Here is a 26,755-nt window from a genome sequence, read left to right as displayed (position 1 = left end):
CACTCCAGCCTGGGCAACAAGAGTGAAAATCAGTCTCAAAAAAAAAAAAAAAAAAAAAAATTAAGAGTGCAACTGGATTGTTTGCAACTCAAAGGATAAATTCTTGAGGGGGTGGATACCCCGTTCTCCATTATGTGCTTGTCATGCCTGCATCAAAATACCCCATGTACCTCATAAATATATACATCTACTACGTACCCACAAAAATTTTTTTAAATATGAGGGGTCAGGGAGCTTGAATGATTCTGTACCCTTTCCTCCCCTTGAACTCAGAGTTAACTTCCTCAAACCCACTTATCCATCTCATCCCCACCCTGCTCCTCACTGCCCTGGAGGGGTGACATCTGGGCTCTGTTAAAGTCATTTAGGGAAGGGCTTCAGTAAAGTTGTCTTGTTGCTGTAGGAGTAACTTTTATGGTTTAGGATCTGCTCTGGGTCATAAATCACCTATTTCAATGGTCTCCTTAGGGACTTCTTGGATGTTCTCTTCTGCATCCAGGTCAATACGCTCCTCTTTGCTGTTGCGCAGGCTCCAACACAGACGGTAGAGCTGCAGAGAAGGCAGAACAGGTCAACAGAAAGATCCAAATAGCATCTTGGGACAAGAAGTTGGGGGGTGGCAAAGAGATGTGCATCAAGGAAGGGAAGGGAATGTGGCCTCCCAGTACTAAGAAGAACATACACAACATTCCCATCCATAACATTATCTCTAAAAACATTGGTAACTTAGATGAAAGTAATATACATGTATACACTAGCCTGTATGATATTTGCATATTCAGAGCCAAAACACTGCCTCGTATAGAAATGCTTGTTGAATGAACTCTTTTATGTGTGTGATAAATAATTTGTTCCTTTTAGCACTGGCAGTAAGAAGCCATTTCTCCAGGTTAGGAGTGTAAGTTTAGATTTTTGCACTATGTCACATTATGTGGATGAGAATCTAAAATCATGAGCCCTAATAGAATACAGCAGAGCTGAAGGCACAGTTTTTATTGACATAGTTAAGAGCATGAACCAAAAACTTCATCTAGAGCATGAACTTCATCTAGGGCATGAACTAGAAATGTGTTTGGGGTATGATACTTTCAAATACTTGAGACATGAGGAAGCAGTTGATACCACACAAAGAAAGCATGTGACAGGTCCAGCCAATAGATGTGATGCAGTTCTGCCACTATAAAAGCAGCCTTTGTTTGACATTAGGTTTGTCACAGCTCTTAAAAATTTGGCAATGAAGTTGAAGGTCTCTTAGGGATTCCACAGGCACTTGTATGGGCATGCATGAGTAAAGGAAAGGATTAACAAAATCCTTCTGATTTCTCTAGGAATAAATATGACCTTGGGTTAACTTTCTGGCTCTGTTCCCTTGGAAACCTGGAAATCTGTGTTGGGTTACCAGACTACTAATAAAAATGTCTCATAATTGGTCATCTTTATCTAAATTGGGAGAGCTATGAATGAATTCTAAACCAATGGGGGAATCTAGAGTTAAAGAAGAGTAATTGCAACTTTTGAAGTCTTGAATCAATTAGACTTTGATGTTGTTAGAAATGTTTTACATCCTATGGTCAATTCTTGGTGGATTAATTTGGAAAAAAATCAAGAGGCAAACTATATTATGGATATCCCTGAGTAGACTGATTTTTGTAACTAGATATGTGCTTTGCTGGGACCTTTGAAAGCTTTGACCACAGGACTGTCAAAAGAAATACCAGTTTCTATTTAAAATATAGGCTTCTAAGCCAGGTAGCCCTGTACCACCCATGTGATCTTGTGCACCTGAGCCGTCACTTGGGGAGCAGGTTTCAGAGAATAAGTCCTGGAATAAAGGGTGTACAACTGTGAGGACTCCAACTAAAGACATGGGCTTGATATCAGCCTGCTGGCACACCATGTTTCCTGGCATGTATCCTTCCACATGAAACCAGTGGCATGTCATGTGAATGTGAATGTAAGATGTATAATTTTGCTGAGGCCAACCAAGCATGTTGTGGCATGTCAACATCACTAATCATCAGAGAAATGCAAATCAAACTATAATGAGGTATCATCTCACCCCATTTAAAATGGCTTTTATCAAAAAGGCAATAATGAATGCTGGTGAGGTTGGGGGAAAAGGGGAACCCTCAAACACTGTTGGTGAGAATGTAAATTAGTACAGCCACAATGAAGAACACTATGGAAGTTCCTCAAAAAACTAAAAATAGAGCCACCATATGATCCAGCAATTCTACTACTAGATATATACCCAAAAGAAAGTAAACCAGTATATCAAAGAGATACCTGTACTCCTATATTTACTACAGCACTATTCACAATAGCCAAGATATGGAATCAATCTAAGTATCCATTGACAAATTAATGGATAAAGAAAATGTTGTACAAATATACAATAGAGTTTTATTGCACCATAAAAAGAATGAGATCCTGTATTTGCAACAATATGGATGGAATGGGAGGCCATTATGTTAAGTAAAATAAGCCAGACATAGAAAGGCAAATTTCTCATGTTCTCACTCAGATATGGGAGCTAAAAGTTTTAAAAACCGAACTCAGGAGATAGAGAGTAGATTGATGGTTACCAGAGACCAGGAAGGGTAGCAGTGGATGGAGGACAGAATGGAGATGGTTAATGGGTGCAGAAATTGTTAGAATGAATGAAGGTCTAGTAGTTGGTAGCACAATAGGGTAGCTATACTTAATTTATCATATGCATACAATTGAAAGGCAGAGTCTCACTATGTTGTCAGGGTGGTCCCAAACTCCTGGACTCAAGCGATCCTCCCACCTTGGCCTCCCAAAGTGCTGGGATTACAGGCAGGAGCCACCGTATTCTACATTTTAAAATAACTAGGAGTGGAATTGGAATGTTCCTAACACAAAGAAATGATACATGCTTGAGGCAATGGACACCCCAATTACCCAGATTTGATCAAATCTGTATCAAAACGTTACATGTGCCCCATAATTATATCCAACTATTATGTACCCATCATGATGAAAAGCTTTTTAAAAATTAAAGAACACTGCAGTATGAACATGAAACAAGGACAGATCCCCTAAATGGTTACTCACATGCACGTCCGGAATGGGTTTGGTGAGGAGGGAGATGACCACGATGCTGATGACAGAAATGGTGAAGAGGATAATGGCAAGGTACAAGTAGTGCACCCCACAGATAATCGTGGGACAGTTGCTGGGCTCTATGCAGCTCCCGGTTCCATAAGCAAACTCAGTAATCATACGTGAAATCCCAACCAGAAATCCTAGGATCAGTCCCCAGAAGGCTCCCTGTGAAAGAAAACCCTGGGTTAACTCATGCTGAACACAAAACACAGATAGCCTTTCTAACATTCTTCAGGGAGGCATAGGCAGAGGCAAAGGAATAGAGGTAGGAGAAGTGGTAGCTCCAGGCTGTCTGAACCCAGAACACTGAAGTTCAGAATATGGCTAGGAGTGCTATGCAAGACCTTCAGTGTGTCTGTCTATCATGTTTCAGCAACATGATTTCACCTCGATCATTAAACAAGGAGCCATAACATAATGGGGTAAAGTGTCTAATAACCAGAATAGAATGTCAACCTACAGGCTTGATTCCAAAAATTCCCTTTAATTTGAAAAATAATTCGAGCCTCTCCACCTGCAGCTACTATCAACACCAATCTCCAGATTTAGGCATACTCAGATGAAAAGTAATTACTTGTGAGGTAATTTGTATTTCACAAAGTCGTGGGAAGAGAAATTGGTTCTTTGAAAGATGAAGGAGAAAGAAACTTCCATCAAAATATAAGTAACACTTACTTTTTTAGCCCTCTTTATTTTATGAACTATTTTTAGTTTGAGAACATAAAATTATACGGTGTTTTTACGTTAAATTTTGGGTTTGTATATTAGAATATGGAAGATTTTAAGAGACCAGACATGAGGGGATGATTTTTCAGGGTTTTTTTTTTTTTTTTTTTTTTACTCTTTCCTTCCTTCCCTCTTTCCTTTTTTCCTTTCTATATTTCCGTTAGGTAAGTCCTCACCTAAAGGACTAGGTTTGACTCTGGCAGGCCAGTGACAAAGTAGAATGTGCTCTTAGAAGAGTGGCCCAAAAGAGCTTTCAGTTTTATCAGGTGCTGGTCAGCCCCTTTGCTAGGGTATCCCTACACTTTCTATTCTAAGTGTATGAAATTATCAGCTATCCTCCACACATGGCATGACATGTGCTTTTGTCTCCAGGTCATTCTGTCTGGGAGAATATGGGCTCTTCTCTTCCTGGTAACCTCGTTCTAGCTTAAATAGAAAAAGCTACACAGGGTGGGTGGACCCTGTGCACCCTGTGGCCACAGCGCTGTGGACACAGATCCAGGCCAGCACCAACCCCACTGCCTTGGAATCACAATAGTTCTCTGTCTCCCAGTGTGATCTAGGGGGTTGCCCAGGGAAGGAAGCAGGTTTCATTCACTTTGTGTTGCTAGTGCCTCACCCTATGCTGGCATCTGGAAGTGACTTCTAGATGAAGAAATAAATAAGGAAAAAGAAAAAATATGTTCCCTATTCATCCCCCATACGCTATGTCACTCAAAAACATTATTTCTTAGCTGGGCACGGGGTGTGCCTGTAGTCCTAGCTACTTTGGAGGCTGAGGCAGAAGAATCACTTGAGCTCAGGAGTTTGAGACTAGCCTTCGCAACACAGTGAGATTCCTGTCTCAAAAAAAATCAATAAATTTGCCACGAAATAAATGTTTTAAAATTCAGATTTTTTTCATAATAAAAACTCAACAAATTAGGTACAGAAGTAACAAACCTCAAAAACAATAAAGATTATAAGCTATATATGACAGACTCTCAGCTAACATCATACTGAACAGGGAAAAATTGAAAGCCTTTACTCTAAGATCTGGAGGAAAAAAAATGATACCCTTTCACCACTTTTATTCAACATAGTACTGCAAGTCCTAGACAGAACAATTAGGCAAGAGAAAAAGGGCATCCAAATTGGAAAAGAAGAAGTCAAATTGGCCTCATTTACATACAATATGATCTCATATTTACAAAAACCTAAAGATTCCACCAAAGGGGTCACTGTTAATGAAACCCTGACCTACCTTTCCAGCCACACTTTCATCTTTCACATTCACAAACTCCCCTTGAGCCAGGTGAGATTCCATACAAGTCCTTCACCCTCACTCCTATCCTACTTCTACCTGAAAGGTCTGGACTGTACTAGTCTCTGACTTGAATGTTATGTCTTCCCTCTCCAACTTCAAATTCTTCCAGCTCCCGCTGCTCCAAGGAGCCTTCCCTGACAGTTTCAGCCCCTGCTGATAAAGTCTCTCCTAAATCCCTTCCTGCTCATATTATGTGCTGTATTGTATCCCTTACTTGTTACGCACTTTGTTGTATGTGTAAACTGCTTGTGTGCCAGGACTTTGTCTTCACTGAGCCCTGAGAGGTGCTGGCTGGAAAGCCGAGTTCACAGTAGAGTGCTGGAGGTATGTTGTGCTAGGACTTTCTCTCGCTCATCTAGGGGCTACAGAATTCCTAGGGAGTGCCATGCAGTCAGGTCAAAATCACCAAGATCAGATAGAAAATCTAATCTTGGCTTATAATCCTAGTATTTCGGGAGGCCGAGGTGGGAGGATCACTTGAACTCAGGAGTTCAAGACCAGCCTGGGCAACACAGTGAGTCCTCACCTCTATTTAAAAAAAAAATTGGGCCAGGCGCGGTGGCTCAAGCCTGTAATCCCAGCACTGTGGGAGGCCGAGATGGGAGGATCACGAGGTCAGGAGATCGAGACCATCCTGGCTAACATGGTGAAACCCCGTCTCTACTCAAAAGAATACAAAAAACTAGCCGGGCGAGGTGGCGGGCGCCTGTAGTCCCAGCTACTCGGGAGGCTGAGGCAGGAGAATGGCGTGAACCCAGGAGGCGGAGCTTGCAGTGAGCTGAGATCGCGCCACTGCACTCCAGCCTGGGCGACAGAGCGAGACTCTGTCTCAAAAAAAAAAAAAAAAAATTAAGAAAATCTAATTTTGGACAGAGGAGACAGAGAGAATGTGGACCCCCATACCAACTTCCGAGGAGCTCACTCTAACAGAGAGCCCCATGATCCCTGGAGGCTTTCCCTACAAACCCTCAATAGCACATCTGTGTCTGTTCAAGATCTCTGGGAAATAGACTCCCTCCCACAGAGAATATGCAAACCCACATGGAAACTTCTTTGCCAGCATGACTTTTCTGGACATGCCCAGGTGATACCTACTGGCTCATTGACTCTCTTCCAGAAAATAGCAAGCAGGAAGACAGCTGCAATGGGTGGTCCCAGGTAACTGGTGATGGACTGGATGTAATCGAAGGGTTGCCCACTTTGTGCTGACTGCACAATGGGCACCCAGGCGATGCTGATGCCAATCAGCACCAGGATAAACAACCTGAAATTAAAGCCCCCACAACAAAGTGTCAATGAGTAGCTCTACATGAGTAGATATTGCCATGTATTATATGTATACATACATACATACACACACCACCACCACCACCACTACCAGCAGCAAATATGACCACAGCAAGAAAAAAATAATTAGAAAATGTATGCTTGAAGCTTTTTTTGCCTATGGGAAAGTCATTCATACCTATGAATTAGTGAAACACACTTGACTTTCAATAGTAGCCTAGGCCCACTCACCACCATAAGACAATCTCATTTGAGAGGAACAAGGTATGAATTTTGGAGCCTGATAGTCCTAGATTCAAATTCTTATTATTTCTGTGTGACATAGGAGACATTTCTTAACCCCTCTGAGTCTCAAGTTCTTCATCTGTAAACTGGGAATAGCACTGACCTTGCAAGGTGGGAATAAGAATTAGTGATAGTAGTAGTGACACAAACACACATGCACTGAATATTCTGTGGGAGTCACATGACATACACACCAATGACCTCAATACAAGGCCATACATGATCATGTGTACAATACAAACTAAGATCTACAGCAGTACACTTAAGCAAGAATATTCATGTGTTTTTACAAACATATTTTTTCATTCTTTTGTGTAAATATCAAGGAGCGATACTGCTGGATTATAGGGTAGATGGACATCCAACTTGATGAGAAACTGCCTGACTGATTTTCAAAGTGCCAGTACTGTTTTGCACTGCTAGCAGCTATGTATAAGAATTCTGTTTGATTCACACCCTCACCAACATTTGATATCAGTCTTTTAAATTTTAGTCACTCTAGTGTGTATGGTTTTGATCTCCATTTCCCTGATGCCTAGTGATGGCACTGAATACTTTTTAATGTGCTTTGTTAGTCTTTTGGCTATTTCTTAATTTGGTTATTTTATTATTGAGCTGCTTACATATTCTGGATATAAATCTTTTGTTAGATACATGTTTAACAAACATTTTCCCCCTTTTCATTTGATTAATGGTGTCTTTGATAAACAGAAGTTTTAAATTCTGATAAAAAAAGAATTAGTGGGGGGCGGAGCAAGATGGCCGAATAGGAACAGCTCCAGTCTCCAACTCCCAGCGCGAGCGACACAGAAGACCGGTGATTTCTGCATTTTCAACTGAGGTACTGGGGTCATCTCTCTAGGGAGTGCCGGACAATCGGTGCGGGTCAGCTGCTGCAGCCTGACCAGCGTGAGCTGAAGCAGGGCGAGGCATCGCCTCACCTGGAAGCGCAAGGGGGAAGGAAATCCCTTTTCCTAGCCAGGGGAACTGAGACACACAACACCTGGAAAATCGGGTAACTCCCACCCCAATACTGCGCTTTAAGGAAACAGGCACACCAGGAGAATATATCCCACACCTGGCCGGGAGGGTCCCACGCCCACGGAGCCTCCCTCACTGCTAACACAGCCGTCTGCGGCGATCTATCCGCAAGGCAGCAGCGAGGCTGGGGGAGGGGCGCCCGCCATTGCTGAGGCTTAAGTAGGTAAACAAAGCCGCTGGGAAGCTCGAACTGGGTGGAGCTCACAGCAGCTCAAGGAAGCCTGCCTGTCTCTGTAGACTCTACCGCTGCGGACAGCGCACAGCTGCAGTCCAGTAGGGGAAAGAGCGGGGCCGCTGCAGACCCCAACGACTCTGTCTGACAGCTTTGGGGAGAGCCGTGGATCTCCTAACGCGGAGGTTGAGATCTGAGAACGGACAGACTGCCTGCTCAGGTGGGTCCCTGACCCCTGAGTAGCCTAGCTGGGAGACATCCCCCACTAGGGGCAGTCTGATACCCCACACCTCACAGGGTGGCGTCACCCCTGAGAGGAAACTTCCAAAGAAAGAATCAGACAGGTACACTCGCTGTTCAGCAATATTCTATCTTCGGCAACCTCTGCTGCTGATACCCAGGCAAACAGGGTCTGGAGTGGACCTCAAGCAATCTCTAACAGACCAACAGATAGTCCTTCTGACTGTCAGACGGAAAACTATCAAACAGGAAGGACACCTATACCAAAACCCCATCAGTATACCAAACGTCACCTATACCAAAACGTCACCATCATCAAAGTCCAGAGACAGATAAAACCACAAAGATGGGGAAGAAGCAGGGCAGAAAAGCTGGAAATTCAAAAAATAAGAGCGCATCTCCCCCTGCAAAGGAGCGCAGCCCATCGCCAGCAACGGATCAAAGCTGGTCAGAGAATGACTTTGACGAGATGAGAGAAGAAGGCTTCAGTCCATCAAACCTCTCAGAGCTAAAGGAGGAATTACGTACCCAGCGCAAAGAAACTAAAAATCTTGAAAAAAAAGTGGAAGAATTGACAGCTAGACTAATTAATGCAGAGAAGATCATAAACGAAATGACAGAGATGAAAACCATGACACGAGAAATACGTGACAAATGCACAAGCTTCGGTAACCGACTCGATCAACTGGAAGAAAGAGTATCAGCGATTGAGGATCAAATGAATGAAATGAAGCGAGAAGAGAAACCAAAAGAAAAAAGAAGAAAAAGAAATGAACAAAGCCTGCAAGAAGTATGGGATTATGTCAAAAGACCAAATCTACGTCTGATTGGGGTGCCTGAAAGTGAGGGGGAAAATGGAACCAAGTTGGAAAACACTCTTCAGGATATCATCCAGGAGAACTTCCCCAACCTAGTAGGGCAGGCCAACATTCAAATTCAGGAAATACAGAGAACGCCACAAAGATACTCCTCCAGAAGAGCAACTCCAAGACACATAATTGCCAGATTCACCAAAGTTGAAATGAAGGAAAAAATCTTAAGGGCAGCCAGAGAGAAAGGTCGGGTTACCCACAAAGGGAAGCCCATCAGAATAACAGCAGACCTCTCGGCAGAAACTCTACAAGCCAGAAGAGAGTGGGGGCCAATATTCAACGTTCTTAAAGAAAAGAATTTTCAACCGAGAATTTCATATCCAGCCAAACTAAGCTTCATCAGTGAAGGAGAAATAAAATCCTTTACAGATAAGCAAATGCTTAGAGATTTTGTCACCACCAGGCCTGCCTTACAAGAGACCCTGAAGGAAGCCCTAAACATGGAAAGGAACAACGGTACCAGCCATTGCAAAAACATGCCAAAATGTAAAGACCATCGAGGCTAGGAAGAAACTGCATCAACTAACGAGCAAAATAACCAGTTAATATCATAATGACAGGATCAAGTTCACACATAACAATATTAACCTTAAATGTCAATGGACTAAATGCTCCAATTAAAAGACACAGACTGGCAAACTGGATCAAGAGTCAAGACCCATCAGTCTGCTGTATTCAGGAGACCCATCTCACATGCAGAGACATACATAGGCTCAAAATAAAGGGATGGAGGAAGATCTACCAAGCAAATGGAGAACAAAAAAAAGCAGGGGTTGCAATCCTAGTCTCTGATAAAACAGACTTTAAACCATCAAAGATCAAAAGAGACAAAGAAGGCCATTACATAATGGTAAAGGGATCAATTCAACAGGAAGAGCTAACTCTCCTAAATATATATGCACCCAATACAGGAGCACCCAGATTCATAAAGCAAGTCCTTAGAGACCTACAAAGAGACTTAGACTCCCATACAATAATAATGGGAGACTTCAACACTCCACTGTCAACATTAGACAGATCAACGAGACAGAAAGTTAACAAGGATATCCAGGAATTGAACTCATCTCTGCACCAAGCGGACCTAATAGACATCTATAGAACTCTCCACCCCAAATCAACAGAATATACATTCTTCTCAGCACCACATCGCACTTATTCCAAAATTGACCACATAATTGGAAGTAAAGCACTCCTCAGCAAATGTACAAGAACTGAAATTATAACAAACTGTCTCTCAGACCACAGTGCAATCAAACTAGAACTCAGGACTAAGAAACTCAATCAAAACCGCTCAACTACATGGAAACTGAACACCTGCTCCTGAATGACTACTGGGTACATAACGAAATGAAAGCAGAAATAAAGATGTTCTTTGAAACCAATGAGAACAAAGATACAACATACCAGAATCTCTGGGACACATTTAAAGCAGTGTGTAGAGGGAAATTTATAGCACTAAATGCCCACAAGAGAAAGCAGGAGAGATCTAAAATTGACACTCTAACATCACAATTAAAAGAACTAGAGAGGCAAGAGCAAACACATTCAAAAGCTAGCAGAAGGCAAGAAATAACTAAGATCAGAGCAGAACTGAAGGAGATAGAGACACAAAAAACCCTCCAAAAAATCAATGAATCCAGGAGTTGGTTTTTTGAAAAGATCAACAAAATTGACAGACCGCTAGCTAGACTAATAAAGAAGAAAAGAGAGAAGAATCAAATAGACGCAATAAAAAATGATAAAGGGGATATCACCACCGACCCCACAGAAATACAAACAACCATCAGAGAATACTATAAATGCCTCTACGCAAATCAACTAGAAAATCTAGAAGAAATGGATAATTTCCTGGACACTTACACTCTCCCAAGACTAAACCAGGAAGAAGTTGAATCCCTGAATAGACCAATAGCAGGCTCTGAAATTGAGGCAACAATAATAGCCTACCCACCAAAAAAAGTCCAGGACCAGATGGATTCACAGCTGAATTCTACCAGAGGTACAAGGAGGAGCTGGTACCATTCCTTCTGAAACTATTCAATCAATAGAAAAAGAGGGAATCCTCCCTAACTCTTTTTATGAGGCCAACATCATCCTGATACCAAAGCCTGGCAGAGACACAACAAAAAAAGAGAATTTTAGACCAATATCCTGATGAACATCGATGCAAAAATCCTCAATAAAATACTGGCAAACGGATTCAGCAGCACATCAAAAAGCTTATCCACCATGATCAAGTGGGCTTCATCCCTGGGATGCAAGGCTGGTTCAACATTCGCAAATCAATAAACGTAATCCAGCATATAAACAGAACCAAAGACAAGAACCACATAATTATCTCAATAGATGCAGAAAAGGCTTTTGACAAAATTCAACAGCCCTTTATGCTAAAAACGCTCAATAAATTTGGTATTGATGGAACGTACCTCAAAATAATAAGAGCTATTTATGACAAACCCACAGCTAATATCATACTGAATGGGCAAAAACTGGAAAAATTCCCTTTGAAAACTGGCACAAGACAGGGATGCCCTCTCTCACCACTCCTATTCAACATAGTGTTGGAAGTTCTGGCTAGGGCAATCAGGCAAGAGAAAGAAATCAAGGGTATCCAGTTAGGAAAAGAAGAAGTCAAATTGTCCCTGTTTGCAGATGACATGATTGTATATTTAGAAAACCCCATCGTCTCAGCCCAAAATCTCCTTAAGCTGATAAGCAACTTCAGCAAAGTCTCAGGATACAAAATTAATGTGCAAAAATCACAAGCATTCTTATACACCAGTAACAGACAAGCAGAGAGCCAAATCAGGAATGAACTTCCATTCACAATTGCTTCAAAGAGAATAAAATACCTAGGAATCCAGCTTACAAGGGATGTAAAGGACCTCTTCAAGGAGAACTACAAACCACTGCTCAGTGAAATCAAAGAGGACACAAACAAATGGAAGAACATACCATGCTCATGGATAGGAAGAATCAATATCGTGAAAATGGCCATACTGCCCAAGGTGATTTATAGATTCAATGCCATCCCCATCAAGCTACCAATGACTTTCTTCACAGAATTGGAAAAAACTGCTTTAAAGTTCATATGGAACCAAAAAAGAGCCTGCATTGCCAAGACAATCCTAAGTCAAAAGGACAAAGCTGGAGGCGTCACGCTACCTGACTTCAAACTATACTACAAGGCTACAGTAACCAAAACAGCATGGTACTGGTACCACAACAGAGATATAGACCAATGGAACAGAACAGAGTCCTCAGAAATAATACCACACATCTACAGCCATCTGATCTTTGACAAACCTGAGAGAAACAAGAAATGGGGAAAGGATTCCCTATTTAATAAATGGTGCTGGGAAAATTGGCTAGCCATAAGTAGAAAGCTGAAACTGGATCCTTTCCTTACCCCTTATACGAAAATTAATTCAAGATGGATTAGAGACTTAAATGTTAGACCTAATACCATAAAAACCCTAGAAGAAAATCTAGGTAGTACCATTCAGGACATAGGCATGGGCAAGGACTTCATGTCTAAAACACCAAAAGCAACGGCAGCAAAAGCAAAAATTGACACATGGGATCTAATTAAACTAAAGAGCTTTTGCACAGCTAAAGAAACTACCATCAGAGTGAACAGGCAACCTACAGAATGGGAAAAAATTTTTGCAACCTACTCATCTGACAAAGGGCTAATATCCAGAATCTACAAAGAACTCAAACAAATATACAAGAAAAAAACAAACAACCCCATCAAAAAGTGGGGAAAGGATATGAACAGACATTTCTCAAAAGAAGACATCCATACAGCCAACAGACACATGAAAAAATGCTCATCATCACTCGCCATCAGAGAAATGCAAATCAAAACTACAATGAGATACCATCTCACACCAGTTAGAATGGCAATCATTAAGAAGTCAGGAAACAACAGGTGTTGGAGAGGATGTGGAGAAATAGGAACACTTTTACACTGTTGGTGGGATTGTAAACTAGTTCAACCATTATGGAAAACAGTATGGCGATTCCTCAAGGATCTAGAACTAGATGTACCATATGACCCAGCCATCCCACTACTGGGTATATACCCAAAGGATTATAAATTACTCTACTACAAAGACACATGCACACGTATGTTTATTGCGGCACTATTCACAATAGCAAAGACTTGGAATCAACCCAAATGTCCATCTGTGACAGACTGGATTAAGAAAATGTGGCACATATACACCATGGAATACTATGCAGCCATAAAAAAGGATGAATTTGCATCCTTTGTAGGGACATGGATGCAGCTGGAAACCATCATTCTTAGCAAACTATCACAAGAAGAGAAACCAAACACCGCATGTTCTCACTCATAGGTGGGAACTGAACAATGAGATCACTTGGACTCGGGAAGGGGAACGTCACACACTGGGGCCTATCATGGGGAGGGGGGAGGAGGGAGGGATTGCATTGGGGAGTTATACATGATATAAACGTCATGCACATGTACCCTAGAACTTAAAGTAGAATAAAAAAAAAAAAAAAGAATTAGTGATAGCAAAACTAATCTAAGTGATAGTCAACTAAGTGAGAGTAAAACCTTGCAAATAGCAGGCACTCGATAAATAGTAAAAACTATTATTATTATCTTATTCTTCTCCTCCTTCTCCTTCCCTTTTGTCTTCTTCACAATAATGAAGTTATTAATAAAAACACTAGGCAAGATAATTTTATAAAGGAATGGCCTAGATAGGAAGAAACACTACCAGGTATTTCCACCTCTCCTCCTGCTAAGTTTCACTTCAAGTCCTGAAAAGACTGGAGATGTCCTTGCAAGCTCTTCTTACTTGTGCTCTTGACAGAATGAGAAAGATGACTGTGATTCCGTCTCTCACTTACCTGCAACTTAAACTGACCTCCACAAGGCAATGCTTTCACTCACACATTTCTCCCTCTGAAATGCCTCTCAACTCTCCTCCTTTTCCGTATCCCACTGACTATTACGGACTCAGCTCAGGTTCTGCCTTCCCTGGGAGCCTTTCCCAACCACGCATGCCATACTCATCACTCCCTTATCTGAGCCCCTGGGTGACCTTACAGTCCCCACAGCAGAGTTTGGAATGGTTTCACATTCCTGTGAGCTCATCCAGGACTGGGACAAGCCCCAGGGCAGTAGTTATAGGATACACAAAAATGTGAGCCCCAACATAGTCTCAGTGCCATGGGATTCATCCCTACACAAGGCAACGAAATATTTTCTTTAGCATCTTGCATTTGATCCACATAAATAACTGGAAAAGTCAGTAAGTGCCTTTCTAAGGAAAAATCAAGGTAACAGTGCTACTTTCTATGGCTCAGAGTAAAGATCCTCTGGCACAGTCAGATCTCCTTTGGGTGCCAGGTAGCTTGTCAATTGAAAGTCGCCCACCATGTTTGCTTTTCTTCCTTCATTCCAATCTTGAAAATGAGACCTATGAGGTAGCAGCCTATATCCCTCCTGCACTCACTGGCAAACTTTCCCTTGGCTGACATCCCAGGAACTTGGTCCACCTGCCCTAAGGAGGTTGACCTGCCTTAGCCCCATAGAAGAACAAGCAAGGCTCCTGTTGATCTGTCCAGAGCATTTGCTCCATGGATAATCATGATAATGAGCACACCTGACACAGGTGTTGATACTTCAATGCTCTCAGGACTCTATTGCATCTATTAGCCCATCTGACAACAAGAAATGTGCACAGCACTTGGTGTTTTAGGCTTTACAGAGTATATTCACAAGCACAATTGAGCCTTCACAATGGTTCTGCAAAATGTTGCATCAAGGGGTGGAGGAATCAGAGGCATGTGGGCCTCAAAGACAGCCAGTGTGGAGAGCTGCAGTGTGAGAGGCTGAGGAATACAGTGTGTGGCAGTATAAAGAGCTTTGGACAAGGGCTCAGTGGCTGTAGATTCCAGTCCTGTCTCCACCACTGTCCGGACAGTTTGGATTTAGGCAAGATGAGCCTCAACCCAAATGACAGCCTGAGGGGTAAATTAAGTGTCTCTTATGTCCCTTCCAACTCCCGAGGGGGATTGTTCAATGATCTCCAATTTAAAGTTAAATTGCCACTGGAGGATCTCGAAAAACTGGCAGATAGGCAGGACTAAATTGTAGCTCCTACTCAGATGGACAGAGCAGCATGCAGAGACTCACATCATGAACTTTTGCTCCAAGAACTACTGCAGGAATATACCAGGAAAGCCAAGAGGATCCACAGACCCTCTGAAGGAAGCAGATTATTCCTGCAGGACCCGGGAGACAGCCCAAATACTGTGAGAGCCCAAACTGTGAACGTGAGATAGGGGGGATCATCGCCCCAAAACACAGACCCTCACTGGGGAACCTGAAGGTCCAGATCACGGGAGAAGTATTTCAACAGATAGCACGATGAATGGAATAGTACCTCACATCTCAATACTAATGTTAAAGGATATGGAATTGCAGAATGGATAAGAATTTATCAAGCAAGTATCTGCTGCCTTCAAGAAACTTATCTAACACATAAGGACTCACATAAACTTAAGGTAAAAGGGTGGAAAAAGACAACTTTTGTTGTCTTTGTTAAAGAAACTTTAAAGCAACAGCAGTTTAAAAAAAGACAAAGAGGAACATTATATAATGATAAAAGGCCTTGTCCAACAGGAAAATGTCACAATCCTAAATATATGTCCACCTAACACTGGACCTCCCAAATGTATAAAACAATTACTACTAGGCCTAAGAAATAAGATAGAAAGCAACACAATAATAGTGGAGGACTTCAATACTCCACTGACAGCACCAGAGAGGTCATCAAGACAGAACGTCAACAAAGGAACAATGGATTTAAACTATACCCTGGAACAAATGGACTTAACAGATATTTACAGAACATTCTACCCATCAACCACAGAATATACATTCTATTCATCAGTGCATGGAACATTCTCCAAGGTAGACCATATGATAGGCCACAAAACAAGTCTAAACAAATTTAAGAAAATTGAAATTATATCAAGTACTCTCTCAGACCACAGTGGAATAAAACTGGAAATCAACTTCGAAGGGAACCTTCAAAACCATGCAAATACATGGAAATTAAGTAACCTGCTCCTGAATGATCACCGGGTCAACAATGAAATCAAGATGGAAATTTTAGAATTTTTTGAACTGAATGGTAATAGTGATACAACCTATCAAAACCTCTGGGATACAGCAAAGGTGGTGCTAAGAGGAAAGTTCAGAGCCCTAAATGCCTACATCACAAAGTCTAAAAGAGCACAATAGACAATCTAAGGTCACACCTCAAGGAACTAGAGGAATAAGAACAAACCAAACCCAAGCCCAGCAGAAGAAAGGAAATAACCAAGATTAGGGCAGAACTAAAAGAAAGTGAAACAAACAAAAAAATACAAAAGGTAAATGAAGCAAAAAGTTGGTTCTTTGAAAAGATAAGGGCCGGGCGCGGTGGCTCAAGCCTGTAATCCCAGCACTTTGGGAGGCCGAGACGGGCGGATCACGAGGTCAGGAGATCGAGACCATCCTGGCTAACACGGTGAAACCCCATCTCTACTAAAAATACAAAAAAACTAGCCGGGCGAAGTGGCGGGCGCCTGTAGTCCCAGCTACTCGGGAGGTTGAGGCAGGAGAATGGCGTGAACCCGGGAGGCGGAGCTTGCAGTGAGCTGAGATCCGGCCACTGCACTCCAGTCCGGGCGACAGAGCGAGACTCCGCCTCAAAAAAAAAAAAAAAGAAAAGATAAGTAAAATTGATAGAACATTAGCAAGATTAACCAAGAAAAGAAGAGAGAAAATCCAAATAAGCGCAATTAGAAATGAAACAGAAGATATTACAACTGACACCACAGAAATACAAAACATAATCCAAGGCTACTATGAATACCTTTATGTGCATAAACCAGAAAACCTAGAGGAGGTGGATAAATTCCTGGAGAGCTACAACCCTCCTACCTTAAATCAGGAAGAATTAGATACCCTGAACAGACCATTAGCAAGCAGCAAAGTTGAAATGGTAATTTAAAACTTACCAACAAAAAAAAAGTCCAGAACCAGACAGATTCACAGCTGAATTCTACCAGACATTCAAAGAAAAATTGGTACCAATCCTATTGACAACATTCCACAAGATAGAGAAAGAGGGAATCCTCCCTAAATCATTCTATGAAGCCAGTATCATCCTAATACCAAAACCAGGAAAGGACATAACAAAAAAAGACAACTACAGACCAATATTCCTGATGAACATAGATGCAAAAATCCTTAACAAAATACTAGCTAACTGAATCTCACAACATATCAAAAAGATAATCCACCATGATCAAGTGTGTTTCATACCAGGGCTGCAGGGGTGGTTTAACATATGCAAGTCAATAAATGTGATACATCACATAAACAGAAGTAAAAACAAAAATCACATAATCATCTCAACAGACAGAAAAAGCATTTGACAAAATCCAGCATCCCTTTATGATTAAAATCCTCAGCAAAATCGGCATACAGGGGACATACTTCAATGTAATAAAAGCCAACTGTGACGGACCCACAGCCAACATAATACCAAAAAGGGAAAAGTTGAAAACATTCCCTCTGAGAAATGGAACAAGACAAGGATGCCCACTCTTACCCACTTGTATTCAACATAGTACTGGAAGTCCTAGCCAGAGCAATCAGACAAAAGAAAGAAATGAACAGTATCCAAATCAGTAAAGGTGAAGTCAAACTGTCAATGTTTGCTGATGAACAATCATATACTTAGAAAACCCTAAAGACTCCTCCAAAATGCTTGTAGAACTGATAAATGAATTCAGCAAAGTTTCAGGACACAAAATTAATGTACACAAATCAGTAGCTCTGCTACACGTCAACAGTGACCAAGCCGAGAATCAAATCAAGAACTCAACCCCTTTTACAATAGCTGCAAAAAAAAAAAAAAAAAAAAAAGACAGAAAAAAAAAAAAAAAAGACTTAGGAATATACCTAACCAAAGAGGTGAAAGACGTCTACAAGGAAAACTACAAAGCAGTGCTGAAAGAAATCACAGATGACACAAACAAATGGAAACACATCCCATGCTCATGGATGGGTAGAACCAATGTTGTGAAAATGACCATACTGCCAAAAGCAGTCTACAAATTCAATGTAATTCGCATCAAAATACCATCATCATTCTTCACAGAACTAGAAAAAAACAATACATTCTTATGGGACCAAAAAAGCCTGCATAGCCAAAGCAAAACTAAGCAAAAAGAACAAATCTGGAGGCATCACATTACCTGACTTCAAACTATACTATAAGGCCAGAGCCACCCAAACAGCATGGTACCAGTATAAAAATAGGCACAGAGACCAGTGAAACAGAAGAGAGAACCCAGAAATAAACCCAAATACTTAGAGCCAACTAATCTTTGACAAACCGAACAAAAATACAAAGTGGGGAAATGACACCCTATTCAACAAATAGTGCTGGGATAATTGGCAAGCCACATGCAGGAGAATAAAACTGTATACTCATCTCTCACCTTATACAGAAATCAACTCGAGATAATTCAAGGGCTTAAATCTAAGACCTGACACTATAAAAATTCTAGAAGATAACGTCAGAAAAAACCCTGCTAGGCATTGGTTTAGGCAAAGACTTCACGACCAAGAACCCAAAGACAAATGCAACAAAAACAAAGATAAATAGGTGGGACTTAACTAAAGAGCTTCTGCACAGCAAAAGGAACAGTCAGCAAAGTAAACAGACAACCTACAGAGTGGAAGAAAATCTTCACAATCTATACTTCCAACAAAGGACTAACATCTAGAATCTACAAAAGAATTCAAACAAATTAGCAAGGAAAAAATAATCACCTTACTCCTTCAAGAATGACTGTAATTTAAAAATCAAAAAATAATAGATGTTGGTGTGGATGTGGTGAAAAGACCACTTTTACACTGTTGGTGGGAATGTAAACTAATACAACCACTATGGAAAACAGTATGGACATTCCTTAAAGAACTGAAAGTAGAACTATCATTTGATCCAGCAATCCCACTACTGGGTATCTACCCAGAGGAAAAGAAGGTATTATAGACAAAAGATGCTTGCACATGCATGTTTATAGCAGCACAATTCACAATTGCAAAAATATGGAACCAGCCCAAATGCCCACCAATCAACAAGTAGATAAAGAAATTATGGGCCGGGCGCGGTGGCTCAAGCCTGTAATCCCAGCACTTTGGGAGGCCGAGACGGGTGGATCACGAGGTCAGGAGATCGAGACCATCCTGGCTAACGGTGAAACCCCGTCTCTACTAAAAAATACAAAAAACTAGCCACGCGTGGTGGCGGGTGCCTATAGTCCCAGCTACTCGGGAGGCTGAGGCAGGAGAATGGTGTAAACCCGGGAGGGGGAGCTTGCAGTGAGCTGAGATCCGGCCACTGCACTCCAGCCTGGGCGACAGAGCGAGACTCCGTCTCAAAAAAAAAAAAAAGAAATTATGGTGTATATATACATATGATGGAATACTACTCAGCCATAAAAAGGAACGCCAGCTAAATCTGAATTCTAGATGAAGAGCAAATTATTTTTTTAGTTTCAATACCAAATATTGCATGGGATATACTTATACTAAAAATTATTCTTTATCTGAAATTCAAATTTAACTATACATTCTGTAGTTTTCTTTGCTAAATTTGGCAATGCTAGGGGGGACAAATTCGCCCTGATTTCCTCCCACCTGTGTTGTAAAAGTTTGTTTATGCAAAAAAGAAGGAAAGCAGTCATGTTATTCCAGACGGCATTCATTCCATTTGCCAAATACATAGAACTTGCACTTTCCTTTTTAAAAAATAAAAATAAAGCCTTGTCACATTTCTTTCTTTCTTTATTCTTTCTTTCTTTTTTTTTTTTTTTTTTCCAGAGACTTGGTCCTTCATTTTATGCTGACACCTTAACTCTTTATCAAAGGCCATTCCAATCTGTAATGGAAGGCATTCAGGGATGCCTTCCCTTTCTGTGTGCATTGTATAAAGATAGAATTGGAGATTTGCTGGCAGAAATACCCTCAGCTACCTCCCTGGTCTTTTCCAGCAACTCCCAGAAGGGCCTTGATCTCAGGGCTTTTGTCTGCCCTAAGCCTGGGAAGCTTTACTCAGGGAAAGAAGAACAGAGGGAACTGGGCTGCAACAGAGATGGTGTTAATTGGAGCAAAAGATTTCGCCTACTGGAAATAGTAGCTGTAAGCGAGATCAGATCCAAAGAACCCAGTGCAACACTACGGGCCCTCCTGCAGCCTGGCTCCCCCAGGGAAAACAAGACTGAACCCCCATTGAGGCAAGGCAAAAAAGGCTCAAAATGAATCAATTAACAGCACATACAAGACAATAAATGCCTGTATTTTTTTTTCTTCTGTCTCTGTGTGAATGTTAAAGTCTTATTCGAAAAGGAGAAATATTTGCTCCACAGCCTCAGGATCTGCCAGTCAGGTCAATTCAAGCTTCAACACTGAAGGGTCATGGAGGATGACCTTGGCTGGGAGATGTCACCTTACTGTCCGCAGCCTGCTAGAGCTGTGCTGGCCCCTGGGTTGGGTACTCTGCAGACCCCTGAGGGGTTGGTTTTGGTTAGGTCTGGCTTCCTCAAGGCAACGTCTTCCCCTATCTCAGGAGCCTCCCAGCTGAGACCATCCCACTTCTGAACCCCATAGCACAGTGCTGCACCTCTCTTATGTAACCTTGCACCTCTCAGCCATTATCAGTGGTGTGCATCAAGCCTACCAGACACGTGAGGGTGGGAGGGGTAAACAGTGCCCATCCCATCATCCTTTCATCCATGCATTAGCTAGCCCAGTGCATTGCTCTGAAATATTTGATGGATGAATGAGTGAAGAAATAAAGAGTGACAACCACCTTCCCTTTAAATATACATGCTTACTATCTCCTTCCTCTTTCCCATTGCCTCATCAGAGCAGAAGGGCTACAATTATTAAGCTCATCTTGCAGCCTAGAAAACCAGATTGGGAAAAGTGACTTTCTCCAATGGGTTTTAACTCACTTGTGGCAAAGCCAGATTAGCAGTCCCCACCCTGGAGTCCTGCCTGGGTGTTCTTTCCTGGCACAGCACTGCCTCTTCGCCAGGCTGCTGAGAGGAAGACACATTGGAGATAAATCTCCCAATGCTTGAGAGTTTATCAACAAAAACATGGAGACCTGATATGGTCCATCTCTTCCATAACAAATAAATAATACATAGTAATAGTTGTATGAAAATATTAGGGAAAGGCCAGAAGCTGCAATGCACGTTATTTGGGTAAAATACACAGACTGTATCCTTTTGAGTAAAAATTGTAGTCAGCTAGAACTTGTTTCCCAAAAAGGAAATGAAAGCTTTCCAAATCAAACAGCATCTCTTTGGGGCACATTTATTTATTTAGACGTTAAGTAAAGACTTGCTGTGTGCCTGCTCTGGGCCAGGCATCACTTTAAAGGCTGGGATAGAGTTGGGGAGTGAGTCAGGAGGGCTTTCGGTCCTCATAGAGTTTCCACGCTGGTGTGGGGGGATGGACAATAAAAAACAAACCCAATAAACAGGCAACACAGTGCCAGGGTGTCATCAGTGCTATGAAGAAAATAAAGCAGGGTAGTGCAGGAGAGAGGATGAGTGAGGGGCTGCTTTAACCGGGTCTGAAAAGGCCTCTTGGTGGAAGTGACATCTGATCTGAGACCTACCTGACAGGAAGCAGCCAGCCCTAGGAAGATGCAGAGCAAGAGCATCCCAGGCAAAGGAAACAGCCAGTGCCAAGGAACCGAGGTGGGGACAACCTCAGGGTCTCTGAGAAACAGTAGGTGGAGTGGGATGAGCAAACAAGGAAGCAGAACAAGAGATGACATCAGAGAACCCAGCAAGGGCCAGACCCCAGGAAACTCAACTACGTGGGCCAGGATAAGAAATTTGCATCTTATCCTCGGCATAATAGAAAGACCCTGGAGGATTCTGAGCAGAGCAGTGCATGGTTTCATTTATGTCCTAAAAATACCACTTGACTTTGTGAAGAGTGGATTTAGGTAACAGGTGAAGGCAAGGGGATGAGTGAAAAGAAGATTTTGCAATGTTCCTGATTGTGAAGATCGTCGCCTGCCCTGGGTTGAGAGAGAACAATTTAGAAGAACGGAGACTATGTTTTTAAGCAAAGTCAGTAGGATTTGTCAATGAAAGATAGCCAGGGAATAGAAGGATGAGATAGATCAGAATTAGGCTTCTGCTTGGCTTGAGCAACTAGGTGTATGGTGGTGGTGGTACCATTTACTGAGATTTGGAAAAGAAATTACAGAAGGAAGCAGAGCCTCCTTTGGGGATGTCTGAGGGTTGGGATTCCTATTAGATGAACAAGTAGAGGTGAAGAGAAGACAATTGGGTACCTGAGTCTCAAGATCATGGAAAAGGCCAGGTGTACACACTTGAATAATTTTGGAGTTACTGATATAAGGTTAGTAATTAAAACCACAAGGTAAAGAAATTTCCCCAAAAAGAGGAAGTGTTTGTAAAGGAAAAAGGAGAGCCCAGCACGATGCTGTAGGTATTCCAACATTCGGGTGGGTGGGAGGAGGAGTGAGTGAGATATGGGCAGTGAAGCAGGAGGAAAATCAGAAGAGTCCAGAATCCGAGAGAACTGGGAAACTAAAGATATCATAAAAGGCTTCCTGCAGTAAGTGGTATTCAAACCAAGCCTTGGAGACTGGGTGGTGTTTAAATCAGTGTAGAGCAGTGAAGGACATTCTGGGTGGATGTAAAGGTGTGAGCAAGGCCTTGGAGTGGGGCCCAGGCATTGCGGATCTGTGGACAGGAAGAGGAGCAGGTGATAGTTACTAGGATCACTGCCCTAGTGTTGGGGGCCCCAGGTGAGAGACAAAGCCAGGGTTGTGTGAAGGCAGGAGGAAACCAAAGCTGACTGCATCTTCCACACCCCTTGTCCTGCCTGCGCTTCAGATACCTTAAATGCCCTGGGAGTCGGGCGTGGGCATCCAGTGCTGTTGCTTTTTCTCTCCTCCAGGCCCATCAGCAAAGAGCCATGCAGCAGGCTGTCCAGGCCCCAGGGTCCTTTGCCCACTGTGCAGCCAGACCATCAGCTTCCCTGGCTCAAACTTGCTCCTTTTACTGCTATCTGCTTTGGGGAGGGATGCCATGGGGAGTCTTTAACCCAAGAATTCAGGAAATTAGCTCTACTTCAAGCTCCACTCTCTCCAACCAACTTTCTATAAACCCCTCTCTGCCCCAAATTAAGGTGCTTTCTTTTTTTTTTTTTTTTTTTTTGAGGCGGAGTCTCGCTCTGTCGCCCGGACTGGAGTGCAGTGGCCGGATCTCAGCTCGCTGCAAGCTCCGCCTCCCGGGTTTACGCCATTCTCCTGCCTCGGCCTCCCCAGTAGCTGGGACTACAGGCGCCCGCCACCTCGCCCGGCTAGTTTTTGTATTTTTAGTAGAGACGGGGTTTCACCGTGTTTGCCAGGATGGTCTCGATCTCCTGACCTCGTGATCCGCCCGTCTCGGCCTCCCAAAGTGCTGGGATTACAGGCTTGAGCCACCGCGCCCGGCCAAGGTGCTTTCTTAATTAAGGTGATCTCCTAGTTTCTCTGTAAGCAAGTGTGATTTGTTTTCCAACTTTCCTTCTCATCTACTTCTAAAAATTTGCTTAATGATCTCAGTTTCTCTAGATTCCTCTTATTTTGAAGAAAACTTAGCCTTTACCCAGACAAAGAAGCTGAGTCCAGCCTGGGCAAAACACACATCATCGGCAGTGTCCTCTAACACTTGTGGACTGGAAAAATGCTTCTCATCTTGAAGTCTGGAAGCAAGGAGAAGTCTAGAGCTGGAATATGGAGCTCCAGCTCTTCTGGAGGAACCTGCATCTCACAGGGAAAGCCAGCCAGACCAACACAGGGATGAGGTCTCATGGGTTCACAGGGAATACTTCCTGGAAGAAGAAAGAGAGCAGATTAGATGATTAGCGCATGGGCATCTTCAGCCTCCCCCAACAGAAAGGAAGCCCCCACAAGTGTAAGCACACACATAGAAACATGCACACATTCTACACACAATTATGCTCACAAATCATAAACTCATGCATACAAAACACCTGAGTAATGCTGTTAGAGTTCCCTCAAACATGTCCCCTTGGTAACTTTCATTCTTTCACATACACATGCATACAGTTGCACAGTATTCACTTTTAGTATTGTACAGCATTCACTGCCTGCAATTAGGGAGGACACTGGGTTTTCTAATAACTAATGCTTTATCTACAATGTACCTCCTGCTGCCTGAAGCTCCTCCTGCACCCCCACCCTCATCATCACCTGATTTGGCTGAGGGGTGATGGGCTGACTCCACGTGTTTGGGACATCCTGCTCTCAGCTCTGTCTGTCCTGTCTACTGACATTAGCTATTCAGCTGTAACCATTTGCACATGTTAATGTCTTATTTGTGTCTCTTCACGGGTCTTTTAAACGTGTATGTTTGTCCTAAATACTGGTCTGTGGCAGAAACCACATTTCTCAAATTAGGCCAGGAAGCCTGAGATTCCCCCGGGTGCAGACTGTCTTCCACCAGACTTGAGACACCTGGTGATGATGTGCCTGTCAACCCACCTGAGCTGGAGGCTGCTAGAAGGCTAAGGCCTTCACTTCTATTTCACTGGCACCCTCTGTCTGGCACACACCAGGGCTTGGCCCACAGGGGATGCTCTGCAGGCGGCACAAGACTGTTTGAGGTTAGTGGAGTTATGGGCCTCCTTCCTCCTAAGTACTGGTGTACTGGCCATCCTCTTTTCAGCCAGTGCACACAGAGGGGTAGTTGTCACAAAGACCCAGCCCTACTTGTTCTCCACCACCAGGTCTGGAGGTGCAGGACTGCATAACCTCATCTGCACACATCGGTCCACATAGATCCAGTGTCAGAAGCATCAGGAGGACCCACTGGATGCTCACCCACTGGTTGCTGGTTGATGACTGTTTTCTCTTCTACCGCTTAAGACACAGAGGGAAAGTCTCCCTTGGAAGGTGTCACATTAACTCTGATATTATATCCCTAACAGGTCAGCTCTCATCCTGGAGCTTCTTCGTGCGAGGGGCTGAATATGAGATCTCTGGGGGCCTGGTCTTGGTGGTGGTGATGGTGAAAATCCTCCAGGGAAGGAAGGGTGAGTTGCAGATGAGAGGCCCAAACTGAACTCTCAAACTGTATCTGTATTACTCAAGGTTTGCCAGAGAAACATAACCAATGGAATGGATGAATGGATGAGTGAGTAGATGGATAGATAGATAGATGATATATATGATAGATAGATAGATAGATAGATAATAGATAATAGATAGATAGATAATAGACAGATAGATGATAGATAGATAGATAAGAGTGTATTTATTATAAGAATTGGCTCACGTGATTATTGAGTCAGAGAAGTCCCATATGCTGTTGGCAAGCTGGAAAACCAGGAAACCCGGTGGTATAATTCATGTGATGCCAAAGGCCTGAGAAACTGGGGGGCCACTGGTGTGAGTCCCAAATCCCAAAGGCCCAAGAACATGGATTTCTAATGTCCAAGGGCAGAAAAAGATGGATGTCCCAGCTAAAACAGTGATAGCAAATCCACCTTTCCTGTGCCTTTTTGTTCTATCTGGCCCTCAGAGAATTAGGTAATGCCCACCCACATTGACGAGAGCACATTTTCTTTACTCAACCCACTGATTTAAACACAAGTGTGTTCCAAAAACAACCTCACAAGCGTCCTGATAAATAATGTTCTGCCATCTATCTGAGTATGCCGTAACCCGGTCAAGCTGACATCTAAAATTAACCATGACGATGTCCTATACACCTCGGTTCTTGCACTTTTTTCTTTGCTTTATTGTCTCTCCTCTACTCACCACTTTCTCTCCTATAGCCCACCTAAAGTGAAATAAAGACTATCTGGAACATACAAGTTGGTAGGGGCAAGTAAGAGTGACTGCTGTTTCAAGAAGGGATTCAGACTCCTAAACAGCCAACTAAGAACAGCTAGAATGTATAGACCAGAGTGGCCTTGGCTGACCTCCTTAGCCAGGACATCAGCATCCCGCTCTTCCGTGCTCCCATACCACTTTTACATTGCTATTACAGAAGCTCAGACAGGGCACTGGAGGTGGCTGTTGATCAGCACCTCTGCTGGATGGCAAACCACTTAAGTAGAAACTGGGTTTTATTTCTCTTCATATTCCAAGCACCTAGCACAGAACCCAACATGGCAAGCACTCTTAAGTTCTCACAAAAGAATTAGGAACAGGAAGAAGCTTTTATGGGTCAGGTTTCCCAGAAAGCAGACTCTGAGATTAAAACTGGCAGCAGGAATTTGTTGGAGGGTGTTTTTGGAATCCACAAGTTCCCCTGACAGGAGTGTGAGAAGGAGGATTGGGCAAACAGAGTAGTTGAATGGCAATGCAGTGACTACAGGGAGTGCTGGAGGTGAAAGGGCCCTTCAGAATGATCCTGTCTTCACACATCTTCATCCAGCAATCTCTACATGGTGGACCAGTGTACTAACGCCCCTAACAGCAGGGGGAAGGAGTGCTTCAGTGCTGGACAGGGGGTCTGGGGCACCATGACATCCATCACAGGAAACTTGATGGAATATCAGTATTTCAGAAATGGAAAGAAATG

The 26,755-nt window shown here is 42.7% G+C and overlaps 1 protein-coding gene across 1 annotated transcript; it reads right to left on the bottom strand.

Annotated features, from left to right (window-relative positions):
• On the bottom strand, positions 1-25,403 carry LOC117087892 (sodium/glucose cotransporter 1-like). Its single transcript, XM_033218669.1, has 4 exons — positions 23,810-25,403; positions 6,257-6,425; positions 3,079-3,294; positions 1-550 (listed from the first exon to the last, which is right to left on the bottom strand). The coding sequence occupies exons 1-4, from the start codon at positions 23,851-23,853 to the stop codon at positions 437-439; spliced, it is 543 nt and encodes a 180-aa protein (XP_033074560.1). The 5' UTR covers positions 23,854-25,403; the 3' UTR covers positions 1-436.
• Between the last annotated feature and the right edge of the window lie 1,352 nt (positions 25,404-26,755).

The sequence above is a fragment of the Trachypithecus francoisi genome, unplaced genomic scaffold (genome assembly GCF_009764315.1).
Source record: "Trachypithecus francoisi isolate TF-2019V2 unplaced genomic scaffold, Tfra_2.0 Contig00696, whole genome shotgun sequence".
NCBI lineage: Eukaryota > Metazoa > Chordata > Mammalia > Primates > Cercopithecidae > Trachypithecus > Trachypithecus francoisi.
This window is presented reverse-complemented; position numbering and strand designations above follow the sequence as displayed.